This window comes from Balaenoptera musculus, chromosome 3, assembly GCF_009873245.2.
Source record: "Balaenoptera musculus isolate JJ_BM4_2016_0621 chromosome 3, mBalMus1.pri.v3, whole genome shotgun sequence".
Taxonomy (NCBI): Eukaryota; Metazoa; Chordata; class Mammalia; order Artiodactyla; family Balaenopteridae; genus Balaenoptera; species Balaenoptera musculus.
The window spans coordinates 168,220,405-168,238,655 of NC_045787.1; the positions used below are offsets into that span (position 1 = coordinate 168,220,405).

At 62.8% G+C, this 18,251-nt stretch overlaps 1 protein-coding gene across 1 annotated transcript; it reads left to right on the forward strand.

Annotated features, from left to right (window-relative positions):
- The first annotated feature begins 393 nt into the window (after nt 1-393).
- On the forward strand, nt 394-18,039 carry ZBTB7A (zinc finger and BTB domain containing 7A). Its single transcript, XM_036845857.1, is given in 4 exon segments — nt 394-614; nt 8,844-9,564; nt 9,567-10,116; nt 14,039-18,039. Coding segments are annotated over 3 exon segments (1,758 nt in total). The 5' UTR covers nt 394-614; nt 8,844-8,858; the 3' UTR covers nt 14,541-18,039.
- The last annotated feature ends 212 nt before the right edge of the window (nt 18,040-18,251 follow it).

Below are 18,251 nucleotides of genomic sequence, written 5' to 3' on the forward strand. Positions count from 1 at the left end.
GTGCCCTGCGCCGGCGGCCCGCCGCGGCCCGCGGGTAGGGGCTGGTGGCGGAGGAGGGGCGGTGAGCGGCGGGCTGGCGAGCCAATGGGCGCGGGCCGATCGCGCGGGCGCGGCTCGGGGGCGGGCCCTGACGGCCAGGGGGCGGGGCCTGGAGCCGGGCTCCCCTTGCCGGGGGCCGGTGGCGGTCCCGGCTTCCGGCTGCGCGGCCCGCGGGCCGGCCCCCTCCCCGCCCCGGGGCCCCTCCCCGCCTGGGTTGTGTAACCGTCCCCAGCCCCCCTCCCCTCAGCCCCCCGCCCCGTGGGGGGGGGTCACCCACCCGGCGCTCCCCGGGGAGGGCGGCGGCCGGGCGGCCGCGCAGCGCAGGCGAGCCCGGGGATGCGCGGCCTAGTGCAGACTGGGCCGGGGCGTGGGGAGGCGGGCGGGCGGACCCAGATCGGGGTAATTTTGCATCGACCTCCCCCAGCCCGGGTGGGGGATTGGCCGCCGGCGGCGGGGGGGTGGCGCGGGGCAGGCTCACTGCCGCCTCCCGGCCCTCGGAGGAGCCCAGCCCAGCCGCAGCCGCGCCACCCGCCGCCGCCGGGGCCGGGCCCCCTCGCCGCTGCCCCGGGAAGGAGGGAGGAGCCCCCCGCGCGGGGCGGCGCTGTGGGGGCCCGCGGGCCGGGGCGGGGGCCGCGCGCTGCGGCCGGGGCGGGGGAGGGGGCCGCTTCCTGCCCCGCCCGGGCCTGACTTCAGCCCTGGGCGGGGGGGACCGGCCTGGCCCTCGCCCTGCCCGCGCGGCTGTCCGCCCCGGCCCCGGGGAGGGGAGCAAGAGCACCCCTCTCCCCGTCCGCGCCCCCAAAGCGCGTGACCCCGTCTCCTCTGGCCCGGACACCCCTCCTTTCCCTTGACGCCACCACCACGTGCGAACCCTGAGCCCGGGCAGAGGAGGGGGTGAGCTGGTGGGATCCGGCCCTCTCCCTCGCTTTGCCTCCCTCCCCGGCCTAGGAACCGGCCCCCTCCCCCAGCCCCGGGCCTGGGAACCAGGCAGGGGCCTGAGCTGGGGCCGGTGCACCCCCCGGGGCCCAGGCCTTTGCGGGTCCTGGGAGGCACTGTCCGCGCTGGCTGGCCGGCGGCGAGGGAGTCCGGTGGACCGCGGCAAGAGACTGCTGTCCAACCAGGCCCGGGCACCCTGTGGGCACCCACTAAATGTTTGGGGAATGTAGCCAGCAGTTGGCGGGGTGGCAGGGGGAGGTAGGCAACTCCTCTCTCCCCCTAGCCAGGCGGCGGAAGTGAGAGAGGTGTTGGTGCCCCTCCACCGGGTGTGCCCACCTGGCTCACCCATGGGTGGCGGGCTTGCTTGGCTTCCCCCACCCCCCCCTCCCTGCCAGCTGCCTCCCGGACCAGGGCCGGAGCAGGCCCCGGCCGGAGAGGGCGTCCAGGATTCATGTCAGCCCCCCACCCCCACCCAACAGGGCCAGGGCGTAACCCTGAGTGTGCCGCTCCCACACTGGGGGGCCCTCCCCAGGACCAGCCGATCACTTCCTACTGGCAGAGCTGGTCTTGGGAGAGGTCCGGGGAGTCCAGGCTAGGCCCTGCTGCTGCCCAGGCCCCCGAGGCTCCAGGTAGGGGGCATTCTCCCCCGAGGGCCCCCCCCGGGTGGGCCTGGCACTTATCGGCTGGGCTCGGGGCTCTGTTTACCGCCAGCCATCGCTGTGGAGACGGGAGCCTGGGGGAGAAGGGGGGGCAGGAGCCAGTGGCTGGAAGAGCGAAGCCCTGGGATCCGCATGCCTAATGAAGGAAAGAGGAGCCAACGGGGACACTGAAATTTTAATTCGTGGGTCACTTTGGGGGGGTATTTATTATTCAGTTCTGATTGGCTGACTGGCTGCGTGGTGGCCAGTCAGCACCCTGGCCCGGGCGGGGAGCCACGCAACTCTCAGCAGAGGCCCTCGGCAGCGGGTGGCTGCGGGGAGCCCATGCACCCTTTTCTCCGTGTGGGAGACTGAGGCCCGGCAGTGCTCAGCCTTCGTCCCAGTGGGGCAGTTCTCGAGCAGTAGCTAGCCCTTGTGTTGGCGTTTTTCCTTCCCTTCTTTTCCTTGGAACCCTCTGACCCATAAGCTGGTTGGGCTGGTGGAGGTCCCCGATGCCATGCGAGGAAACTGAGACCAGGAGGGGAGGCCAGACGCAAGCATGGGGCCTCAGGGGCTTAGAGCAAGGCTCAGAGCGGTGCCCTATGGGGCAGGGAAGACTGAGGCCCTGGGGGAAGCAGAGAGCAGCCCAAGGTCACCCAGCCAGAGCTGGGTCTGACCCTTGTGGTCCTGCCTCCTAGTTTAGGACGCGTCCAAAGTCCTTTGTGTGTCACAGCCGAGGGGCGCCGGCCCACCTTTCTTCTAGAGGGCCTGGAGGTTGACAGCAGGCACCTGTCTGCCAAATGGAGCCTTTGCCCCAAGAGGACAGTGAGGCTCAGAGAGGGGCAGCAAGGTGTCCAAGGTCACACAGCAGGGGCCTTAGCCTCCCTGCGTCCCAGCCTTCCGAGGCAGGCCCTTCCCACCCCATCTGAGCTGCAGCCCCGCCCCTTGGCACCTTGGCCCCTGGAGACCGGCAGGGCTCTGTGTTTTTACAACCCATTATTTCCGAGGAGACCCAGGTCACCTCCCAGAGCCAAGAGTCAGGGCCAGCCCCTCTGAAGCAGAGCTGGCCTGAGGAGGGGGTCCACAGGGGTTTCAAATGCTGGCCCACTTGCTCTGTGACCTTGGACAAGCCCCATGGCCTTTTGGAGCCTGAGCATCCTTCTCTGTAAAATGAGGTGGTTGTGGGTTCCCCCCAGGTACTGCCTGCAGGTCCACCTGTGTTCCCTTTCCTTCCCTCCCTCATGGAGGAAGCACCTGGGTCAGCTCAGGACACAGCAGGGATTCTGCTAGAGTGTGTGTGTGTGTGTGTGTGTGTGTGTGTGTGTGTGTGTGTCTGAGACACCCCCCCCACCTGTCATCTTGTGCTCCAGGCACCTGATAGACCATAAACCACCCTGCAACAGCCCTGGGCAGTGGAGACCAGAGGAACAGGCTTGGGTGGGGGCCACTGTGGTCCAATCTCAGCCCGGCCCTCCACTCCAGCTGAGGTCCACCTCGGGAGGTCACCTCCCTTCTGCCAACCTCAGTTTTGCCATCGGTACAATGGGGAGATTACCTTTAGGCCAAAAGTGAGGATTTACTCAGTGATTCCCCAGGAATGTTTGTTGAGTGACTGCTGTGTGGTGTCAGGGCCTGGGGGAGCCTCTCCTGCATCTCTGTTCTGATGCCCTGAGTTCACAGGTGTCAGCTGGACTCCAGCCCTGCCCCAGGCTCCCTGTGTGACCTCAGGCAAACCTCTCCCTTTTCTGGGCTATCACAAGGCAGCTCTGAGGGGGTGTGAGAATAAGCTGTCCTCCCCCCCAGGCCCCCAGGGTGGGGGGATTTAGTCCCCTGCTGGTACCTGGGGGCATTGTGTGTGGTGGGGGAGGAGGGTGGAGCCCTGGGAGGACTAGTTAGTTTGGCCAGATGGAGCCAGACAGATGACCCGTGTTCAAATCCAGCTCTACTGTGTGACCCTGGGCAAGTTGCCTCAGTTTCCTGGCCTGTGAAGTGGGGCAGTGGTTACAGACCCTGCCTGCCAGAGCTATGAGGATTGATGCTGAGTTGATCCAGACCAGGCCCCCGTCAAGCCCCGTTGAGGAACAGCCCCTGCCCTTGCGGCCTGAGTCCCGAGTCTTTGGAGCACCAAAGCGCGGAAGGTGCCCTGTGGAGAATCTGGCCAAAGGACCAGCCCCTCCATCTGTCCCCCCAGCAGGCTGTGGACGGCCACTCGGTGGAAGCGTCCCCACCCACGCCTTTCTGGTTTGACTGGAAAACAAGGCTCGGTCCCACCTCCCATCAGGATGTGTTTGATAGGAGGGAACTGGCTGGATTTGTAGGCACAGGACACTGGGGCCCCAGTGGGCCAAGCACCCCTTTGGGGTTTCCAGGCCGAGCTGTCCGCCTGCTCAGGCTGTGGGTGGGGCTGGGGGTGGTACAGGCACCTCCAGGTGACAAGCCGGCCTCAGGGGAGGGAGGGAGCAGTCTGGATGGAAGTCACCCAGGCCTCTCCTGGGCATCTTGGATAAGCAGGTGCAGCCTGAGTTGAGGGCAGTGTAGACACGGATGGGATTCTGTGAGGCCTGGCTTTGGTTACCCCCGGTGACAGGAAGCTTATTCCTTCCACCTCCACTGAGAATGGCTCTGTCTTCGCAGGGCTTCCTCTTGGAAGCTGGTCTTGGTGTCGGGGCTGTACTTCCTGGCCCACGACAGCACTCAGAGCGTGGGAACAGGGTGGGCCTCAGCCCCACCCATGAGTTGGGGCTCAGATGGGATCCCCATGACCTCCTAATCCCCACCCCCACCAGCCTCCACACACACACTTCCCACTGGGCCCGCAACCTTCCTGCCTCTGGCCCTTTAAGGCCCGGGCAGGAAGCCCCTCCCCATTTAGGGCAATAAATGGACACATAAAATGGCCGAGGGCCTGTTTGCTGGTGTCTGGCCTGGAGGGAGGCCTGCGAGGACAGGCGGGCAGGGGGCAGGCTGACAGCTGGCAGCCAGCAGTCACCCTGAGCTGTTGGTGCCCCCCACCTCCTGATCAGGATGCTGCATTCCTGTCCCATTAAACCCCGGACTCGGTACTGGGCCAGGCGGGGATTGGCACCAGGTCGGGGCGGGGTAACCTGTCAGGACCAACCTTGCAACACAGGCTGCCAGGCTGGGAGGGGGCGGGGGCGGCCGGGCACTGGCCTGGCAGCCGCACCTGGGCGCCAGACTTGCTGTGTGACCTTGGGCCAGCCGCCCACCCTCTCTGGGCCTGGTTTCCCCCACACACACATGATGGCTCAGCTTCCTCCTGGGGCTCACCACACACTTCCTTGGTACACAGTAGTTGGGGAGGGGGCTGGATTCCTGGAATGACGTTCAGAGGTGAAGTTCAAAGCCCCCAGTCCACAAGGGAGGGGGTAAACAGCCTCACTGGGCCTTTGGGGATTGTCCATGGCACATAGTAGGTCCTAGGCCAAAGTTTGCTAAGAGGATGGGAGTGGAGCCCTTTGCCACTGTCACAACCCCCAAGGAAAATGAGGCACAGAGAGGTGCTTTTCTTGGCCCAGGTTCACCCAGCTTGGAAATGGAGGAGCCAGGATATGGACGCGGGCTGCTGTGGCAGGTAGTAGGAGTTAGAGGTCCCTTATATAGTTGCCTTTCATTCTCTCCCTGAGTTGTAGAGAGGGAGGCCTTAACCCTCTGTTAAGCTGCCCGCATCCCTGGACACTCCTCCAGGAAGGCGTCAGGTGGCAATTACCTACCTATCCACTGCTGGCCACCCCCTGAGGAGTGTGGGGGGGAGGAGGAGGCCCGGCCCCAACCCTCACCTTGCACCTGACCTTGGGGACTCTCCAGCCTCCTTCCCCTGCCCCTCTCCCAGGTGCCCACCGCCGGGCCTTTGCCCCTGCTGTTTCCCATGCTTGGGACACCTTTCCCACAATCCTAGGGTCCTTCCTGGGTGACACCTGCTGTTCCTGGGACCAGGTCAGGACGCTCCTGAGCTCTCCCTGCATCCCCAGTAGTTGAGAGGTGTCAGCTCAGGCCGGCTCAAGTGAGAGCATCTGAGTCCCAGCCTGGCTGCCGGTCTGTTGTGTGACCTTGCCCTGGTCTTATCACCTCCCTGAGCCTGTCCTCATCTCTAAAGCCCAGGGTCCAGTTAGTTCTTGAAGGTTCCAGGGCACAGAGGAGGCCCCCTCGGAGGGCAAAAGCAGGCCCGGGTCCTTGCTGCCTGCTGCAGCAAGTGACCCTAGGTTAGATTGGAGGTGGGACTGGCACGGTCCCCTGGTACTGGGTGTGCCTGCCAGCCAGGTGGGCGGGGCTGGGTGTGGGCTCTCCAGCGCATAGCTCTTTGGTCTTTGGTTCCTCCTGTCGTTTGCTGCGCCCCTAACGTGCACTGCCCAGGGGAGGCCTGGGCCGGGGGCGGGGGGTGGAGGGTGGCCTGGGAGCAGCCCAGAGGGAGGAGGGCGCCCCACCTCCAGCCCAGGAAGAGCCTGCCGAGGCCTGCCCCTCGGCCGGCCGCCGAGTCAGCATCGAACGGCCCCGGAAATCCCATGGGGGCGAGTGTCGGGGTGGAGCTGTGATGAAACACGGGGCCCTGGGTGGGTGCAGGCCTGGGCTCAGGGGACCCTGGCCGTTGAGGGGGTGAGGCTTCCTGGAGGAGAGAATTTTTCGTTGGCTCATCATTACCGAGGAAACCGTCACGTGTCGGGGCACCTACTAGGTGTCAGGTGCCAGCAGGGCCTCTTAGAGCCAGGAAGGGAGCCACGGGGCTCTCCTGGTGAGATGGTCCTGTGGCGCACAGTGGGTGCTCAGCAATAGGTGCTTTTTGCTGCCTGGACCCCACGTGACTTCCTTCTCCCACCTGGCAGGGTCTTCCTCTGCTTTCTTAGAGGGAGGGCCCTGAGAGGCCCGGGTGGAGGCGGGGAGGACAGTGGCCCCGGGCGTGGCAGGCAGGTGGTGTGTGTTCCTGGAGAGAGGGCTGGGTCAGTTTAGTTTCCAGGGCCAGGGAAGGGGCTGTGGCTGGCTGGGAGGTGTCGGCGGGGGGAGGGTTGGGGGACCCCCAGCCTCTCGCCTCTGTCAGCTCCTGGATCAGCCTTGCTGGGTGCCCTTGGCCTGGATTCTAGCTGTCTCTGGGCCTTGGTGTTCTCATCTGTAAATGGGGGTCATGCTGCTTCCCTGGGGCTTTCCTTGGTTGGTATTGCCCCAGGCCCTGCCCTTTGGGGGAGGGTCTCAGATGATTATCTGGGGGAAATAGAGGCCCCAGCTGGGAAAGGACAGGGGCGCAGACCCGCCGTGGCGAGGGGTGAGTCACCCGGACCAATTCAGGTCTCGACCTAGAGGCCCCAGGAGGACCCCTGAGGGGACACTGGCAAGCAGGGCCAGGGTGGCCATCTTGGCACGTTGGTGGCCCGGATCAGAGGAGGGGCGAGGAGGGGCCGAGGCCGGTCTGATCCGGAGTCCCATCTGCCCGCTTGCTCCCTGGGGCCCGGGGCCAGACGGCAGATGGTGGCAGGGGGTGGAAGCCGCCACAGGGGGCTCTGCCGAGGCTTCCCGTGGCCGAGCCTCGTGGGGGGGGGTGGTCGTCGTGCCCCCATCCCCATCCTCCTGCTCCCAGCAGCCACATCTGAGCCTGCCCCGCCACCCACCGCGGGCTGGCGGAACAGAGGCGGGAGCTAAGCAGCTGGTGCGGTCGGCGGGAAAGAGGGCGGGCGGCGGAGAGAGGCGTCCCGGGAAGTGTACTGGCCGCCTGCACGCCACACAAAGGCCTCTGTGTCGGCCCCAAGGCCTGGACCCCATTCGCAGGGCGGCCCTGGGTCGGAACAGGCCTACCCTGGCCTTAGGGCTGACCAGACCAAGCCCAGCTCCCTTGCCGGGCCAGCCGCCTGTATCCCACTAGAGGCACAGTGGGAGGGATCTGTGTTAGAGCTGAGCTGGGTCACCCAGCTGGGGGTCCTGGGGTCTTTAAGAGGCTGAGGAAGGCCCGGTTTAGGCCCTCTCCCCAGAGACACGCAGAGGCTCTGGCCTGAAAGCAGGCTGGCTGGGCCCAGAGGAATGTGGGTTTTGTTGGGTGGCTTGGGGCAGCCGGGGGCTCCCCGGAGAGGGTGGAGGGGTGGGGACAGAGCCAGAGGGTTGCACAAGCGCCCGAGTGGGTGGATGAGTCACAGCCCAGGGGAAGGCGGAAAATAGGAGGGGGGGGGAGAGGGGCGGGACAGAGTCCCCCCCATGGCCCTGCTTTTCCAAAGGCTTCTGCCCATTTGACAGATGGGGAGACTGAGGCCCGGAGAGTGGCAGGGCCTTGTCCCGGGCTGAACAGTGCAAACAGGGTGGCCAAAAGGAGAGGGGCTGGCCAGGCAGGAGGTGGGCAGGAAGCCCCTGGCCTCCCACTCCTCCTTGACGGGGTCAGCTTGAGTGGGCAGGGAGGAGCGTCAGGCAGTGGCCTGGTTTCCCCGTTACTCACTGCGAGGGCCGAGCCATGTCCTAGGGGTTCCACAGGGCAGGAAGGGGTCTGTCCTGCAGAGTCACCACCCCACCCCACCAGGGCACACCCTCGGCCCTGATGACCCTGGCCAGGTCCCTGGGTCTTGGCCTTACCCCTTCCTGCTGACTCAGAGTCCCCCAAGAGAACTGGGCCCGACCAGGAGGCAGGAGAGAAGGTTAGGGAGGCTGAGGGGCTAGGCAGGGATGGATGGCCATGCTGGTTGGATATTGGGTCTTGGGTCAGTTGCCCTGGGTTTGAGTTGAGGTGCAGCCATGGGGCCCTGGGACTCCCTGAGCCTGAGCCTCGTTTTCTCACCTCTGCGGTGGAGACGGTGCTGCCTCTGGGACTGCTGGGCGCTCGGCCAGGGCAGCGCACAGTGGGTGCCTTATATGTCACCGCTGTGGCCTCCTAGAGAGGGCATGGGCAGAATCCCGTGCTCAGATTCATTAGGAAACAACTTGTGTCGGGCATTTATTGAGCACCTTCTGTGTGCTCCCACGCCACTTCAAATTGTCCTTTGGATGGGCACTCCCCTCTCTCGTAAAGCGGGGAGGGGGGCCGGTGTTCATCTCTGAAGCACCCAGTTGGGTTTCGCCAACGTCCTCTCACTCTGATGATGCAGAACCAGCCGTGGACCATCCTGGTGCAGAGCTGGGGAAACCGAGGCTGGCGGGGGAGGTGGGGCGGGGATGTGGGGGCACTACTTTCTGAGGGCCTCGCAGCCCGGCCAGTTGGCCCGGCCCTCCCTGTCCCTCACGACCACCCCTTCCTCCCCGGTGCTGCAGGTCTCGGCGCGGAAGATGGCCGGCGGCGTGGACGGCCCCATCGGGATCCCGTTCCCCGACCACAGCAGCGACATTCTGAGCGGACTCAACGAGCAGCGGACGCAGGGCCTGCTGTGCGACGTGGTGATCCTGGTGGAGGGCCGCGAGTTCCCCACGCACCGCTCAGTGCTGGCTGCCTGCAGCCAGTACTTCAAGAAGCTCTTCACGTCGGGCGCCGTGGTGGACCAGCAGAACGTGTACGAGATCGACTTCGTCAGCGCCGAGGCGCTCACGGCCCTCATGGATTTCGCCTACACGGCCACGCTCACCGTCAGCACAGCCAACGTGGGTGACATCCTCAGCGCCGCCCGCCTGCTCGAGATCCCCGCCGTGAGCCACGTCTGCGCCGACCTCCTCGACCGGCAGATCCTGGCGGCCGATGCGGGTGCCGATGCCGGCCGGCTGGACCTCGTAGATCAAATTGATCAGCGAAACCTCCTTCGCGCCAAGGAGTACCTCGAGTTCTTCCAGAGCAACCCCATGAACAGCCTGCCCGCCGCCGCCGCCGCCTCATTTCCATGGTCCGCCTTTGGCGCATCCGACGATGACCTGGACGCCACCAAGGAGGCCGTGGCCGCTGCCGTGGCCGCCGTGGCCACCGGCGACTGCAATGGCTTGGACTTCTACGGGCCCGGCCCCCCAGCCGAGCGGCCCCCGGCCGGGGACGGGGATGAGGGAGACAGCACCCAGGTCTGTGGCCGGAGCGGGATGACGACGCCCCTGCTGGGGGCCTCTTCCCGACCCCCGTGGCCCAGCCATCCACCGCCACACAGAACGGCCACTACGGCCGGGGCGGGGAGGAGGAGGCAGCCTCGCTGTCGGAGGCGGCCCCGGAGCCGGGCGACTCTCCGGGCTTCCTGTCAGGCACGGCCGAGGGCGAGGACGGGGACGGGGCCGACGCGGACGGGCTGGCGGCCAGCACGCTTCTGCAGCAGATGATGTCGTCGGTGGGCCGGGCGGGGGCGGCGACGGCGGGGGACAGCGACGAGGAGTCACGGGCGGATGACAAGGGCGTCGTGGACTACTACCTGAAGTACTTCAGCGGCGCCCACGACGGCGACGTCTACCCGGCCTGGTCGCAGAAGGTGGAGAAGAAGATCCGGGCTAAGGCCTTCCAGAAGTGCCCCATCTGCGAGAAGGTCATCCAGGGCGCCGGCAAGCTGCCGCGGCACATCCGGACCCACACGGGCGAGAAGCCCTACGAGTGTAACATCTGCAAGGTCCGATTCACCAGGTGAGCCAGCGCCACCGTGGCGTGGGGCGGGGGTCGGGGGGGCGTGGGGGGTGCTTCCTGGGGGCCCTTTGCCCCAAAAGCAGCCACACGGGGACCCCCTGCCCCGCCCTGCGCGAGCACGCTCACACCCTGCCTCCGCGTGTGAAAACAACACCGCACCCTGCCCTGCAAGGGTGCCTTGTCTATCGGGGCACCCCCGACCCCCATGCGCCTGTCGAGAGAGCCTGGGTGGGTGGTGCCGCACAGGCCCTAAAACAAGGTGACACAAGAACATAAGCGTGCAGGCGGTGCCGACCTGCGTGAGGCTGGAAGGAAGGGCCCAAGGAGTCGCTTTTCTTCTTTTTCCCTGGGTGGTTCTTCTCATCCCGACTGGAGCATGTGGGCCTTGGGAGAGGGCGACAGCCCCACTTGGAGCAGGGAGTTCTGGTCGTTAGGTAACTTTGAAGTCTTCCGTGAGCCCGGGGGACTTGCTTCATTCAGCCAACGTTTATGGAGTGCCTGCTGGGTGCCAGGTCCTGTTCTAGAAGTGGAGGGACAAGCCAAAATCCCCGTGGGGGCGACGGAGCATGTGCGAGATAAAACCGCAGAACTGATAACACTAGTTGGTGGAAAGTGCCAGGGAGGAAAAGAGCAGAGAACAGTGTCGGGGTGCGGCGGTAGGTGCTGCCTTAAACAGGGAGGCTTCCCCGAGGACTGAGAGCTGAAGGAGGAGAAGGAGGGAGCCGTGGGGAGAGGGAAAGGGAGAGGCAGCAGGAAGAGCCAGTGCAAAGGCCCTGAGGCCAGTTCAGCTTAGGGAATCGCCACAGCCAGTGGAGGGAAAAGGGCACGGGAGCCGTTGGGCTTGGTCCCTGGACAGGAGGAGTTTGAGGCCAGGCTGGGGGTATTTTGCGATCTGGTCTTAAGAGTCCAGAGGTGGCAGGCTGGGCCTTGTGGGCCAGCCCGGTGGGGGCAGGGGGCTGGTGTGCGGGGGCCTAGCCAGGCTGGGTGACTCAGCATCACCCCCTACCCTCACCAGCCCCGGGGTTCCCCCAGCCACACCCACCCAGGCCGAAGAAAGAGGCCATTGTCCCAGTTTCCCGGCCCTGCCCTGTGGGGACAGGATCTGGGAGCTGACCCCCAGACCAGCACCTGGGCCCCCTCCCCAGCAAGCCAGGAGAGGAGGGTGTGGCTGGGACTCCAGGGCCCAGGAGTGCCAGGCAGGGGCAAAGGGCACTGGCCGGGAGGCAGGCAGCCTGGTAGGTGGCCTGGCTCCCCCCCTTTGGTGAGATCAGGGTGCCGGTGGTCTTAGGGGCCTCCCTCTTGCTCCAGTTGTGGGGATGGTGGACTGGGCTGGCTGTGGGCCCTGCCCTCAGGGGTCTTGGGGCCTGGGAGGAGCAGCCTGGTGGAGGCCCAGCAAGCCAGAGCCTGGAGAGGTGACACCTTCCCCCACGCCCCCACCCTCAGCCAGGCTCAGTTACACCTTCTGGCCTGGAGCTCTCTTGGCCACCCCACCCTCAACCCGGGGCTGATCCTGTTTGCCGTTCTGGGAAACTGAGGCATAGAGAGGGCCACCAGGCCAGGCCTCTTCCTCCCAGGCGCCCACCTGGCTCCTCTCTGCCCCCCAGGGCCCGAGCCCCCGCCCCTCCCTCCAGGCTGGGGAGCCCAGGGGCCCCTCTGAGTCACACTAAAGAGTTGAGTAAGCAGGGCCTGTGGCGGCCGGGGCTATAATTACCCAGGCCGGGGCTTGAGGTGATGAAACTGGGGCTTCCTCCACCCCCACCCCACATTGGGACAGCCCCCAACCCTCTGTGCAACTCAGGGCAACTCACTTCCCCTCTCTGAGCCTCCAGGCCTCAGCTAGGGACATCTCTGTACAGTGCTAGAACAATCCGAGTCCCTCCTGTTCCCTCCGTGACCTGGCCCCAGGGTCTGAGCGGGGCAACTGGGAGACCATGTTAGCCGGCTCCGAGGAGGCAGGGTGGGGGGTGGCGGGAAGCGCCTGGCCATTGCCATCCTTTCTGGTAACAGCCCAAGTTAATCCAGGGAGCGATGAGTTTGTTGTGGCCCAGGTTCTGCTGGCTCACGTGGGGGTGTAACGAGGCCAGAGAATAGGCAGGGGGTCTGGTTGCAAAGGGCCAGGTCTTGATCCTCAGAATAGTAAGAAGCCATAGAAAAGTTAGGCCAAGCAGGGACACCATCTCTGTGGGCAGTACCAGAGGGAGGGACTTGGGACTGAAAGCCCCGGGGGAGGGGGGTGCAGGCCTTTGTCTCGGGGTTGGGAAAGACTTCCTGGAGGAGGAGGGGCATTTCAGGTGGGGCTTTGAAGGATGAGTAGGAGTTTATTAGTCCTGGCACTGAAGAAGCTCTCAGTCTGGTGGGCATCAGAAGGGAGAGACCCCGAGTGACTCAGTGGAGCATAAGAGTCTGCAGCAAGGAGCAGGTCAGAGTCTAGCCAGAGCTCTGGAGACCGAGGTCCCTGCCCCTGCCTTGTGGATTCCAGGCAGGAATCCACCCCCATCACTATGGACCAGCATAGTACAATAGAAATATCATGTGAGCCACCTCCGTGACTCTACATTTTCTGGCAGCCACATTTTTAAAAAGTAAAAGAAACAGGTGAAAGTAATTTTAATCATATTTTACATAATCCATTAGTTCCATTTCAATATGTGATCAATAAGCAGAATTATAAATGAGATCTTTTACAGTACATTGAGCAAATGAAGTCTTCAGAATCTGGGGTGCCTTTTGCACTTCTTGCACATCTCACCTTGGACCAGCCACATTTCAAGGGCTCAAGGGGACAGAGCAACACCTGGGTCATAGTCACCCCAGAACTGATAATGGTGACCAGCTTTGGTGGGCCAAAGGCCCCAGGCTGAACCAGGTCCACACAGTTCCCTGTGGGGTGAGATGGGCATGGAGGGGCCCTGGAATCACACCCAGTCCCTGTTTTCAGGGCTCACAGTCCAGTCAGGGAGACAGATGAGAAACAAAGGCAGTGGCATGAGGGACTGGGGGTGAGGGAGTCTGGGAGGGCCTCTCTGAGGAGATCACGTTTGGGCTGAAATTCAACTGTGAAGATCTGGGAGGGAAAAAAGTGCTCCAGGTAGCCAGAACAGCATGTGTAAAGGCCCTGAGGTAGGCTCATAGTTATCAGCATGTTGGGGTGACAGCCAGGAAGCCAGTGTGGCCAGAGCAGAGTGAGGCAGAGGTGAGGGGAGATCTGGCAGGAACTGGGGGTAGGGGGTGGGGTCCCTGGGGTGGGGGCTTGGTTACTACTGTGACCAGCTGCCCTGGATTTTCAGTGACTGAGGGGTTTCCCAGGACACAGAACTTTCAGTGCTAAAACCAGGACAGCTTAACCCTCTCTGTTACCAAATACTCCGGCATTCCTCCTTGTTCCCTGTAGCATTTTCAGCACCTGGAACAGGGTCTGGTATGCAGCAGGTGCTCAGTAAATGCCTGTAGTGTGAAGCCATGCACCTGCCACTGGGCAGAGCCCCAGGTGGGAGGGAGGCCTGTTATCTTCCTCCTCCTATGCATAAGAAAAGGGTTTCAGTGGGACTTCCCTGGTGGTCCAGTGGTTAAGACTCTGCGCTTCCACTGCAGGGGGCATGGATTTGATTCCCTGGTGGGGGAACTAAGATCCCGCAGTGCGGCCAAAAAACAAAAAAACAAAAATATTGGGTTTCAGAGAGGTTCAGCCATTTCCCCGTGGCCACACAGCGAGGCCCTTTTCACACCTTCGCGGGTTCCTTGGTGCTGTTCTCAGAATGGGGACCCGCACCCCCTTTCCCCGCAAAACGGGGGCGCCCCCTGCTGCAGCCCACCTTTCCGCGAGGGTCCCGGTTTCCCCGTGACGAGGCTGGCGGGGGCGGAGGGGCTTCCATCCCGGGCAGGGGCCCGGCCGGGCGCCGGCTGACCCTCGGCCCGTCCACAGGCAGGACAAGCTCAAGGTGCACATGAGGAAGCACACGGGCGAGAAGCCGTACCTGTGCCAGCAGTGCGGTGCGGCGTTCGCGCACAACTACGACCTGAAGAACCACATGCGCGTCCACACTGGCCTGCGCCCCTACCAGTGCGACAGCTGCTGCAAGACGTTCGTGCGCTCCGACCACCTGCACAGACACCTCAAGAAGGACGGCTGCAACGGCGTGCCCTCGCGCCGCGGCCGCAAGCCCCGGGTGCGGGGTGGCGGGCTTGGGGGGCCCGAACCCGCCCCCGCCCCGGGGGCCCCTGCGCCGCCCGGTGCCCCTGCCCCGCCCGGCTCGCCGGACGCGCGGCGCAACGGCCAGGAGAAGCACTTTAAGGACGAGGACGAGGATGAGGACGAGGCCAGCCCCGACGGCCTGGGCAGGTTGAATGTAGCGGGCGCCGCTGGGGGAGGCGACGGGGGCGCCGGGGCCACCGCCGATGGCAGCTTCGCGGCCGGACTCGCTTGAAAACCAAAAAAGAGAAAACAGAAACCCGAGAAAGAGAGAGAGAGAGCAAATCACCCACCACCCCCCAAAACACAAAAAAGAAAATCTATCTATATACAGATATCTATATCTATATATATATATATATACAGATATATATATATGAAGCGTCACAGAATCTAGGGTAGTGCTTTTCTCAGATTTTTCTCCTTCATGATGTTCTCTCCCTCCATGGGGACCCTCGCCCCACCCCACCCCCAGCCCCGCTTGCCCCCCACCCCGTCGATGGCTTTCGGGGCTCAGCTTGGGGTTTTTGTGGGACACAAGGATTCTGAGCTCCCCGGGCGCCCCGCGGTTCGGGGTCTGGGGTCCCATCGGAGGCCGGATCAGGGCCCCAGGTCCCGGCAGGGGTGAGGGTGGTCACGGGGGGCGGGGCGGGGACGGGGGGGGGGCTTTTCTTTTCCTCGCCCTTCCCCGCCCCCGCTGGTTTCTAGAGTCTTTTGAGATAAGACCTTAAAAATGATTTGTGTCCGCTGTGAGCGGACGTTAAAACGGCCCCATCCGCACCCCCACCCTCCTTCCTCAGGGCACTTCCGAAGTGGGGGTTTCCCCCTCCGTCTCCCCGACTGCCTCCCCGCCTCCCGTCCCTGCCTGTGGTCCCCCGGATCTCCTGACCACCGCGACACAAATCTATTTATTTCCAGGCGTGGAGAAAGGGGAGAAGACGGGGAAGGGGGGGGAGGGAGGGCGCCAGGGTGACTCCCCAAGGGCCCCCGCCGCCTTCCTTCACGGCACTTACAACCCGGCGGGACCTGCGGGCCGCCACTCAGGGCGCCCCTGCCACCCCCGTCTTGGTCCCCCGACCCAGGCCCACCCCAGACCCCATGAGACGTTTGGAGCGAAACTTTTTGTCTTCACCCTCTCCCCTTCCCCTAGCCCTCTCCCGATTTTTAAAAGCACTTTTTAGATTTTTTTTTTCTCTTTTCCTCCTTAAAAACAAAATTTATATATAGATATATATATATATAAAATATACTTTTCCTCAGAGGAGCAGGCGACAGTGTGGGGTGAAAGAGCCAAGAGCAGAGGGAGGGAACGCAGGGTCTCACGGTGGCAGGGATGTGGGGAGCGAGAGTGTCCAGAAGTTCCAATGTCACAAAAGCAATAAAAACAAGATTTTACAAAAAAGAAAGGAAAAAAAAAAACCAACAACAAGACAACCAACCACAAATAGAAGTCTTGGCACTTTGTAACAGAACGGGTACTACACTTTATCTTAATTCTTAATTTAAAAACATGTTTACAAGTTGCAACCAACTTCTATGAAAAGTCAAAAAGACAAAAAAAAATAAGAGAGAGAGCGAGAGAGAGAGCGAGAGAGAGAGCGAGAGAGAGCAAACAGAAATTCCTAAAAGTCGATTTATTTTTGTACAAAATAATAAAAAAAGAAACCCACCACAGACGTAGAATCCACTTCTGTTCCCCGAGGTGAGAAGGGGGTCAGGAAGTCACGGGTGAGGGCGAAGCCTTCTGAGGTATTTGTGCTTTACCACGGGGGCTCGCCTTGCAGGCAGGACTGCGGGGTTTTTGTGTTTCTGCCGTGTCCCCCCCCCAATTCTGTCCTTTTTTTGGGTTCTGATTTGGAGACGTCTCGTCACCTGCTAGCCATACAGTGGCCACCCGTGTCCGCGGGGACCCTCCTTACCGACTCCCCAGCTCAGGGATGGGCCCGAGAGAGGGCTGGCCTTCCAACCAGCCAGAGCAATCCTGTCTCCCTGCCCTTGTCCCCCACCCTTGCTGTCCCCCCACCCTCCAACATGGCCGCCCTTCCTTGTGGCCACCGAGGAGCTGCCATCTTGGATACGCCATCCCCACCGAGGTGGGTGACAGGGGGCCCCACCTCCAGGGCCTTACTCCACCCCCCACTGCACCCTTCTTTTTACTCAAAGGCACTGACTGTAACCTGGGGGCTGGCACCTGCCTCCCCCCAGCCTCTGGCTCCCCAAAGGCCCGGCGTTGACCGAGCCACAGGCCACGGACTGGGGCCAGGGCTGGGGAGGCCATGTCGCCAGAGGCCGGGGCACCCTCCTCCCCCCCCACCCATCCCCTGTCGCATATGCAACCCTAGCGTGGGGCCCTGTAAATAGACGCTCTGCTGAGCGGAGACCCTTCCTCGTCAAAAGCCGGAGGTGCGGGGGGTGTCCCCACTCCCCGCCTCTAGCTGCTGGCCCGTCACCCCGTGCCCCTTGGTTCTGTGACAGACCCCATCTCTTTCTTGTTTTTAAAGGGAAGCTTTTAAAGAAGGCAACTTTCATCATTGTTTCTACAGGACAGTTTTTTGTTTCCTCCTGCTCCCCCCACCCCTGAGCCCGTCAGCCCCCCAGATGTCTCAGGACCCCCCCTCCTGAGGGGGGTGGCAGGGGAGCCCAGGGCCGGGTGGCCCCACCCACACCCCAGCATCGTGGGGCGAGCTCTCTCGGAGAACCACCCGTGGAAGCCGAACAGGGAGCTCGAGTGCCCAGGCTAGGGACCTGCACCCCTACCCCACCCCAGCTCCCAGAGAGGTTCCCTGAGGGGACAGCCCTCTCCCCCACTACCCACACACCCCCTCGCAATAAAACCAACTGAAAAATCACAGCTGTCGTCCTGGCCGGGTGGGGGGAGACCAGACTTGGGGGATTAAGGCCTCTGGGACTACAGCGGGGGCAAGGGCTGAACCCCCGCCGAGCACACTTTAACACAAACCTCCTCGGGAATTGCACTAAACCCCTACCCCTAGCTCTGCGCTCAGCTTCCGCCAGCCTTGCCCACCCACTCCGCCTTAACCCCTCTCCTGCTGCCCACCAGCCCATCCCCGGGGGCCGCAGCATCTGCATGGGCCCAGAGCCGGGACCCCCGCCCTCCCAGCCCAGCCCCTGCCCCCAACTCCGCGCAATCACATACTGTATATAGACGTGGATCAATTTTATTTTTATTCTTTAAATTAAGGTCGTGATAAAGTGTTGCCAAAGATACTGCTGAATTCTCGCGTTTCAGGAAACAAACAAACAAAAAAAAAAGAAAAAAATTTGAGGGGGAACGTGCTGACTGGTCAGAAAGGACACAGCAAAAAGTTTTTTTGTTTGGTTGTTTGGGTTTTTTTTGTGGTTTTTTTTTTTGGGGTTTTTTTTTTTTTTTTTTTTTTAACTGCCTGGTACAAAAAAAAAAAAAAAAGAAAAAAAGAAAAATAGCGAAATTGTTATTTCCATCATCTTGGTGAAGCTGCGTGAATGTGTGTGTGCGCTTGTGTATGAGTGAGGTCCAGGCGGGGGGAGCTCCAGGAGGGGGCTCCGGCAGGGGGTGGGAGGGCATCCTGGGACGGCAGCGGTGGGCCAGCAGGATGGTGGGGGCCGGAGCCCTCACCTGGAGCGGTCGCCAGCCTGCAGGACCTGGGAGAGAGAGATTAGCACCCTTGCTGCTGCCCCCTGGCTAGCCCCCCACCTTGATCCCCACCCCGCCTTTTGAGATTAGGAGAAAAAAAGTAAAAATCAACAAAAAAAAAAAACAAACCTTAAAAACCAGTGAATGTAAAGTGCCGGACCAGGCCCAGCCTGACAAGGGTATGGGTCTCGACCTGTGCCCAGCCGGGCTCCCCTGGGCCATACCAAAGTCTGCCCCCCATGGGCGGCTCGCCCAGGAGACCCCTCATGGCTATCCTGTCTTGTCACCCTGTTTGTACGTGGCTGTCCCTTT